Source organism: Cynara cardunculus (assembly GCF_001531365.2).
Source record: "Cynara cardunculus var. scolymus isolate 2C chromosome LG 2, CcrdV1, whole genome shotgun sequence".
In the NCBI taxonomy this organism is placed as follows: domain Eukaryota; kingdom Viridiplantae; phylum Streptophyta; class Magnoliopsida; order Asterales; family Asteraceae; genus Cynara; species Cynara cardunculus.
The window spans coordinates 46,455,965-46,465,026 of NC_037529.1; the positions used below are offsets into that span (position 1 = coordinate 46,455,965).

The 9,062-nt window shown below is 36.5% G+C and overlaps 1 protein-coding gene across 1 annotated transcript; it reads left to right on the forward strand.

The window, feature by feature from the left end:
* The first annotated feature begins 315 nt into the window (after positions 1-315).
* On the forward strand, positions 316-4,948 carry LOC112506123 (zinc finger BED domain-containing protein RICESLEEPER 2-like). Its single transcript, XM_025110153.1, has 8 exons — positions 316-352; positions 407-501; positions 617-703; positions 2,713-3,422; positions 3,533-3,681; positions 3,768-4,348; positions 4,574-4,799; positions 4,881-4,948. The coding sequence occupies exons 1-8, from the start codon at positions 316-318 to the stop codon at positions 4,946-4,948; spliced, it is 1,953 nt and encodes a 650-aa protein (XP_024965921.1).
* Positions 4,949-9,062: the final 4,114 nt, after the last annotated feature.

Sequence of the window (9,062 nt, forward strand, 5' to 3'; positions counted from 1 at the left end):
GGCTAAATTTATAGCTGCTACAGCTTGTGCTTGTCAAGCCATTTGGCTTAAAAGGGTTCTTGAGAAGCTGCACTTTAAGCAATCTGGAGCTACTACAATCTTCTGTGACAACAGCTCAATAATCAAATTGTTGAAGAATCTAGTGCTACACGGATGAAGTAAACATATAGATGTAAGATTCTATTTCTTAAAGGAACTATGCAATGATGGAACAGTTGATCTTCTACAGTACAAGAGTGAAGACCAAGTTGCTAATATATTCACCAAGGCACTCAAGAGGGACTCATTTGTGAACCTCAGAAGCATGTTAGGACTATGGCACTGAACGTTGGCAACTTCAGTTTAAGGGAGGGTTTGTTGATATAAACTTGTTATTTAATTTATGCACGTGTGATTTCTTTTGTAGTTAAAAATGACCAGGACATAGGGTTTTTCCTTATTTTAAAAACAAGTGGAGAAGTAGGGTTTGTGACTGTTATAGGTTCTGTTTTTAGCTTTTCGGTTAGTGTGTTTGCCTATTTAAAAGGCCTCTGCGTATTTGATAAAAAATAGAATCTGGAGCTGCATATTCTTTTTCATAGTCTCTATATACTATCTTTTTTTTTTCTTCTGTCAGTCTTGTGTTTCTTTTCTTTTGTCAACTTTAACAACAGAAATAACTCAAGCCGGAAACCCGCCCATTCAACCAAGTAAGCAATTTAAGGTACTTTTTATGAAACATTACTTTGATATTCTTGACTAAATGATTGTATACACTCCCTCATTCCCATCAAATCGCTATTTTGACTTCACATATAGTTCGAGCAGTGGATTCAACTGTTTGTCATATATCCAGATTACCCTTCGGTGAAGATAGAGTAAAGGAATCTTGCAGACTCAAATATATACCATTTACTTATCTCTAATGATGATAGTGAGCAGATAGATAGTGAGCAGATAGACAGTGTTTTGACCTGGTAAATCCCAACAAAGATGTTGTCATTTTCTTGGGACATCTCTAAAACAAGTTTGTTGCAATTGTCATGGGATGGAGGGAGTGCAACATGTTAAACGTAAAGCAATGGAATGAGAGACCATGTTTTCACTACCTTCCCAGTCCCCAAGTGTCTCTGAACCATTTACTCTGATCTTGTGCATTTCAAATATCACAACAACGTGCTAGTAGGGGTGGTGATTTGGCCTGACCCGTGGGGAACCCGGTTTACCCGACCCGAACGGAGACAGGGATTCCCTGCTAAAACGGGTATCGGGGCCGGGGCCGGGGATCCCCGGTAGAGGCAAACCGGGGTTGGGGCCGGGGTCGGGGCCGGGTATTGTATCCCCCAACCCGATCCCCCCCCCCCGTACCCGGTAATATTGACCTACTTCATATTTGGGCTTTGGCTATGGAGTCTGGGCTTTTGTTTCATACACGCAGTAGGAGTCTAGGAGCAGACGAGCAGTATGGACACGTCCCTCAATTCTCTTCTCTTCTCATTCACACTCACACACCCTCCCTCGACCCTCGTCACCATGACTGTTGTTGAGATTGTTGTTTCCTTGCCGTCGACTAGCGTCACATCCACTCAAGACCCACAACCCTTGTCGGCCAGCTCGTCCTCGTCCAACCCACGACTCAATCGAGGAGTAATCAACCCACAACCACAACCCTAGTCGTCTTTTTCATCGAGTTGCAGCAGTGAGCCACAGCCATCAGTCGTTGGTCGTTCTTCGAGCCTTCAAGAATCAAGGTCAGTCTTTTCTTTTTTGTCAAACAGTAACACACAGTGTCTTAGCTGCTTTCTTCATTATTGCACAGGTACATTAGTACTTCCACAGTTACACACAGGTACATTAATACTAAGTATTTATATAAGTTTGCTTACTTATGAGTATTTACAGGCATTAATCCTCAAGAAATACTCAGTAGTGTTGATTTTGATGTTGGCTTGTTGCTCCATTATTAATAACACCCCTCCCCTAAAGAGTAATGAATTTATACTTTGTATAACTTTATTTCCTAAATTGCTTTTTCTAATTTCAGAATTGATGTGGGTTCTTTGAGTTATTCAATGCTACTAGATTAAACCCATTATGACATCATCTGTATCACTATATGACAGCATCTGTATAACATCATCTGTATAATTGAGTCCATCTTGAAAAATGTTTAAGGTTTTTTGAGTTATTCAATGCTACTATATTAAACCCATTATGATGGCATATGTGACTGTATGACTGTATTACTCATCACTGTATGACAGCATCTAACAGCATCTGACCATCTGTATGACATTGATAGCATCTGCATAATTGAGTTGATGAGTTCATCTTGAAAAATGTTTAAGGTTCTTATTGGAAACACTAGAGGATTGACTTTAAATAGTCAAACTTCATCACTTTTTTATGGAATGAATAGATTATAAGGAAATTTTTGGAGTTGGGTATGCTTGTTGGTTGGAGATTTGAGTTTATCTTGAAAATGCTCTTACTTGTTTGTTGGTTAATTAATGTTAGTGTTGAAAGGTAATTAATTAGTATTGAACTTTGCAACTTACAACACCCCCTAAAGAAAGGTAATAAATTACTAAATTAGTATTGAACTAATTAATGTTTATTGATTGTTGTTAAAGTTGTAGGGAGTGGTGGGTAACGTGGGTTATTCATCAACAATATGTTGTGTTTTAATTTGAATGTATGTCATTGTGCCTAATTTCATATTCTTTTTCTAAGGTGAAAATTTCACAAAACAAGAACATAGAAGATATTGGATGTAATGCTACGGAAGGAAACGATAAGGATAATACGACTTGTAATGACACAAACGAATCTGTAAGCATGCATATGGGTTCAAATATTATCCCCGAGACTGAAGTCAGTGAACCAGCAAACAATAGATTGAAATATGTTGTCTGGAACCATTTTGAAGCAATATATATTGATGGTCTTCGCCGATTTGCAAAATGTAAGTATTGCAATAAGCAGATGACTGGTAGACCTAATGATGGGACAACACATTTGAAAGATCACTTCAAGATATGTCCGAGGAGAGTTACAAAAGACATAAGGCAACATATTCTAGTTCAGGAGCAGACTGCTAAGGATGGAAAAACATCTTTATTGAGTAATTATAACTTTAGTGCTGAAAGCTCAAGAGATGATTTAGCTAAAATGATCATTCTTCATGATTATCCACTTTCTATTGTTGAGCATCATGGTTTTCGGAAGTATTCAAATGGTCTTCAACCTTTATTTAAGGTGCCTTGTAGAGCTACAATCAAGTCTGACATCATGAAGATATACGAAACAAAAAAAGGTTGTGTATTACGATATTTGGAAGAAAACGAAAGTAAGATTGCTCTTACTTCGGATATGTGGACAGCCGGTAACCAAAACAAAGGTTACATGGCACTAACAGCACACTACATAGATGCCAATTGGAAGTTACAAAATCGGATTATCTAACTTATTTCTCTTATTAGTATTTTGTGCTATTTTTATAATTCAATGTTAATATTCTCATTTTACTATATTCTTTGAATATTTGATGCAGCTTTTTGCATGTGCCATCTCCACACACTGCTGATGCATTTTCCCAAGTTATGATCGAGTGCTTTATGGATTGGAACATTGACAACAAGTTATCAACATTGACACTTGACAATTGTTCAACAAATGATGCTTTGGTTGACAGGCTCTTAGGTACTCTTTCTTTCTCCTCCTCAATTTTAAAGGGTAAGTTGTTCACATGAGATGTTGTACGCATATCATTAATCTCATTGTGCAAGATGGGTTTTCTATGATTGAGAAAGCAATCAAGAATGTTAGGGATAGTGTCTCATTTTGGACATGTTCTCCTAAAAGAGCCCAAGACTTTAGACTCATTGCACAACAACTAGGTGTGGATTGTGAAAGAGAATTAGTGCTTGATTGTAAGACTAGGTGGAATTCTGTTTATACAATGTTGAATGTTGCTTTAGAATACAAAGATGTCTTTACTCGTTTGAGCAAGAAAGAGAAAAATTATGTTTCTTTACCTAGTGAAGAGGAATGGAGAATGGTGACCGATGTATGTGATAAGTTAGGTTTATTTTATCGTGTGACCGAGACATTCTCCGGGACCAAGTATCCCACTTCCAACATGTTCTTCCCCTTGATCTGTGACATAAAATTGTCTATTAAGAGTTGCCAAGACGATCAAAATTACGTTATTAGAAACATGGCATCAAGTATGCTGCTTAAGTTTGATAAATATTGGAGAGTCATACATGATATGATGAGTGTGGCTATTGTTTTAGATCCTAGATATAAGTTAAAGTTGATAAATTATTTTTTCCCAAAGATTTATGGTGTGGACTCAAAAGATGAGGTTATGAGGATACAGACTCTATGTAATGATTTATTTGAGGAGTACAAAAAGAAACATGATTAGAATAAAAGGAAGGGACAAAGTGGCAATACTGTCTCAAGTGGGGGGAAATCTTCTTCAAACAAGGCCTCATGGCAATTGGATTTTGAGAATATGATCTTTGAGGATGACATGCTTGAAACGACTTAGTTGGATGATTATTTGTCAGAGAAATTGTTACCGCAGGATGAAGGGTTTGATATATTAATGTGGTGGAAGTGCAACGGTGCTAAGTTTCCTATCATGCAGCGGATTGCGAGGGATGTGTTGACCATTCCTATTTCAATAGTAGCTTCAGAATCGGCTTTTAGCATGAGTGGAAACAAGGTAACGAAACAACGAAGTCGACTAAAATCGCAAACAATTGGAGCTTTGATGTGTAGCCAAAGTTGGTTAAGAAAAGAAATTGAAGGTAGTAATTATATAAATTGTTTGTTACAATAATTACGTTAATTGGTATATACAATTTTTCTGACTTGCTATTTTATTTCAGATAAAAAGCACAGAGAACCAAAAGGATTTGATCAAACGATTGCATACAATGAAGATGTTGATTGTTGAGGGACTAAATAACTACAATTATGTGTTGCTTGAAAAAAAACTTGTTTTGAATTTTACATCTCATTGGATTATTGTTAATTTTACAATATTATTATTTTTATTAGGCAAGACTAAATACAATGTAACGATGATGATGTTGTTTGGAAATTATTAATTTTAATTTTACCGGGTGTTGACCAAAAATTGACCGGGGCCGAAAAATTATTCCCCGTACCCGCCGGGGCCGGGGCCGATGGCTATAAAGGCCGGGGCCGGGGATTGTAAACCCCACCCCGTACCATGCCTACATGCTAGGTATTGCAGCGACATGGAAAATGTACCATCTTATGCTAGAGCTTGTATCAATGCATGTCTTTATATTAACAAAATAGGACAACCACATGATCATACCCACACTAATTCAGAGACAGATCAATTGCAACACATGTGTATTTCTAACTATGTGAAACAGTCTAAAGTTGCTTCCATGAAGTCTATATACTATTCTTTCAGATTGCCACTGCTTCAAATGGTAGCAAATAAATTGTTACATGATAATTAATGCTTGCATTCCAAATCTAAACAAGATGCAAGTGTCTCACTCTTATGATTTTTGACATTTTCATACTCGTCTTTTTGTTGTTTACGTTGTTTTGGTGAATATAATATCCTTGTTTTTTATTGTGCAATTGTAGGGATCAAGATTGATTGTTTTTGAGTTGGTGCTGACAAAATACTAGCCACTCTCATAGCAGATTCTGCAGCTGCTGCTTTAATGAAAGTTCGACACGTGCATGGTGTAATTGTTGGAGCTGATCGTGTTGCTGCCAATGGTAAGTTCTTGCTATAATACAATTCAAGTAATGAAACGCATGATTGGTACACAAGGGTAAACTTACCAGCATCGAACAAAAGAACATAAGTGCATATATTCTCCATGCTTTGTCTAGAACTGTGCAAGATCGATGAAAGATTTTAAATACATTGAAGGATAAAATACTTGGAGGACAAACCATAAAGCCTACAGAATATGAGATAAGACAGTAAGTAAAACTACAATTGAGTAACACAAACTAATTGATGGAAGGTCTAAACTAATAGCTTTATTTCTCCTCGTGTGGCTGGTGGGTATCTTGGATCTGAACTTTCCGAATCCCTGGTATGTGATTTTGAATTTACGGAATCATCTTTTTTTGGTGATTTGGTGTCCATGGTCCCATAAATTTGCAGAATTTTTTGGTGTCCATGGTCCCATAAATTTGCAGAATTTTTTGGTGTNTTTGGTGTCCATGGTCCCATAAATTTGCAGAATTTTTTGGTGTCCATGGTCCCATAAATTTGCAGAATTTTTTGGTGTTAAGGTTAGAGTTGCTCTTAGAGTGCAATGTATGTTGTTGAAAGCCTTCTAAAAGTGTTATCTTCATATCATGGAGTTTTTATTATCCATATCAAACTTTCAATATTGTATAATATTCTTGATACTAAAGGCAACTTACGGGTGCTTTCCTCAAATGCTTGTGTCTTTTATAGATGAACAGATGGGAGAAATTTATATCAGACTTTTTTTTTATTATATTTGGCTTATTATGAGAGGTGATGCAAAAAAAATTCGGCTTCCTTGTATTTCCATTGGTACCATTTTATGAGACTATATGCATGTTTCGTATTGGGGGTACAAGAATCGCCCGCCCGCCCGAAGAGGAACCACCGCCCAATGGTGCTTTTGCGAAAGTCGCCGGCAATCCGCTCTTATCCCTTGGTGTCAAAGGGGCGGATGCCTCCTAAAGAGTAACGGAGGTCGTTATAGCTACGTCGTTGGGCGGCTGGAAGGTTGCCATGCATTACCAACAACAGATTTTACTCTCTTAAGCCTACTTTGGTTTTTCCTTCTCTTTTCACAACTTGCAGTTCAAAATCAAACTTCTGAGTGGTTACATTTCAAGCTATAACATATCATCAATCTTAAGAACAAAAGTATTACAGCGTCATACACAAACTTCGTTGTCTTTAGACGGTTTAATGTACAATTGTTTCCCTCTAGAGTTGTACAAAATTGTATTAGCTGGTAGTTTCAAAGTTATTGGTAAACTGTGGAAATTGGTTTAAACCAAATCTCTCCAAAACCAAACCCTTTGAACATTGGTGGTTGTCCAAAACCAGGCCTGCAATTGATATCACTGTTGTCCCAAAAAACAATAAATGATTATTTCCCCTTTTACATTTGCTTGAATGTTTCACTTCAGATTATATTTAGAGTATTTTCCAAAAGTGTATGTAAATTGGCAATAAACGTTTCATCCTATATGCTTACAAGTATTATTTAGTGTACTATAAAGTCGACTCTGGTTTCATCATATTAGAAAATATGCACGTCTTATCTTAGATTATTGATGTTTACCTGTCTGCAATTATCGTTAGAAGGACCGACTCACGATGAAATCTATTTCGAGTTCTTGGGGAACACTACTGGCGACCCTTGTATCCTGCACACCAATGTGTATACTCAGTAAAACGGGAACAGAGAGCAACAGCTGTACTCTAGTTTGATCCAACCAAGAACTACCACACCTACTGCATCTGCTGGGATTGAAAACAGATAGTGTAAGCAAATAGCATGAATCTGAACACATGGTTATGTGGTTGTATTGAGGACCCAACTTGTAAAAATGTAGGTGTTTATCTTTTGGAATCACTATTTTTACATAGAAAACTTTACGTGGCGTTGTCCAGAAAGATATCATGAGGCAATACGAAGGTGTTAGTGAAGTCAGGGAAAATATGAAATCGTGCTATTACACATCAAACGTCGTCTATCAATACAATTGCGCGCTTTTTACATGACATGTTTACAGATGAGCGCTTTACGGAAACTAAACCACATTCTGGATATACGGATGTGTATTATTTACAGATGATTGTAATTCTTTGTTTTGTTCAGATAGGTGAAAAGACCAAATTGTCCCTTGCATGAGGGGCACATGGCACTCATGACGGTAGCTTTTTGGACGGAAGACGATTTTTAGACCACCAATGTACTTTATGATTTCGAGAGACGAAACCAAAAAAAAGATATTCACGAGGGACCAAATGTGTAATTCACTCTAAAATAATTGCTAGAAAGAAAAAAATGTCTTTTGTTGTTTTATAACTAATTATATGAGCATTCGTGATATATTCATTGAAAATGTTATGGAGTTGTGTTCTTGGAGAAAATTATGTGAGCGGGGTGGAAGTTTCTGGTAAAAGGAGATTTAGTGAAAGAGGAAATTGAATCTCATTTTTGTCGATCATTACACATTTCATTATGGAAATATTTAAAAGAAAATTAATTAAAATAGTCATTTCGGTTTGTAGTTTTATCTCTTAATTATTTCTCTTCTAAAATTATTAAAACGTCTGCAATTTGCGGATCAAAGTATAAAAAAATGAAATTTCCGAACTAGGTATGCAAGTACAAAGGACAAATCTATAAAATTGATATAGGTCCACAGGTCTATGTACAGATGGAAACAGGGCGGATATTGGACAGGTAATGCATCCCCCATTCCCAACCCTGATCTCTGTTTAAGCCTCTCGTCCCTGACCCCCCCCCCCCTGACTAATTCCCGACGGGTCTGGGGGAAGAAATCTGAATCCGCTGGTAAGATTTTGATCTGTATCATATTCATTCATTAAGTTAATGTGATTTGATAAACACTTACCTAGATAAATTTTTGATAAACCGCTCTCAATCTCCCCTACATGTTTGTTATGGGAAGGTGGGTCGTCAATTAGTTGGACAACTTGATTTGGAACACATACACATTCCATCGAGTTTATCAATCTAGAGACTCTAGACATTCTTTCCAATAGTAAGAATATATAAATTAATAATTATAAATAAATAAAATACAATTTATCTTGTTTTATAAATAATTGATTTATAAAGACATTAAAAATGAATTAGTGAAGCAAAAGTGCAAGTAGGTTTTTGTTGGTTATTCGTCTTAAGTTAGTGTTACTTGATAAAGTAGCCGATTAAATAGTTATATATATATATATATATATAGAGAGAGAGAGAGAGAGAGAGAAACGATCAAATGAAAAACACTCCAATTTGTAAAAACCGTAAAAACTACTCTCATCTGTCGTTAAT

What these genes read in the sequence shown, in the direction of transcription:
- LOC112506123 (XM_025110153.1), top strand. Translation starts at nt 316, where the DNA reads ATGGCACTGAACGTTGGCAACTTCAGTTTAAGGGAGG. An exon ending in TACATAGATGCCAATTGGAA is followed by an intron (nt 3,423 to 3,532) that starts GTTACAAAATCG and finishes TATTTGATGCAG; the next exon opens with CTTTTTGCATGTGCCATCTC. An exon ending in GTGTGGACTCAAAAGATGAG is followed by an intron (nt 4,349 to 4,573) that starts GTTATGAGGATA and finishes TTGTTACCGCAG; the next exon opens with GATGAAGGGTTTGATATATT.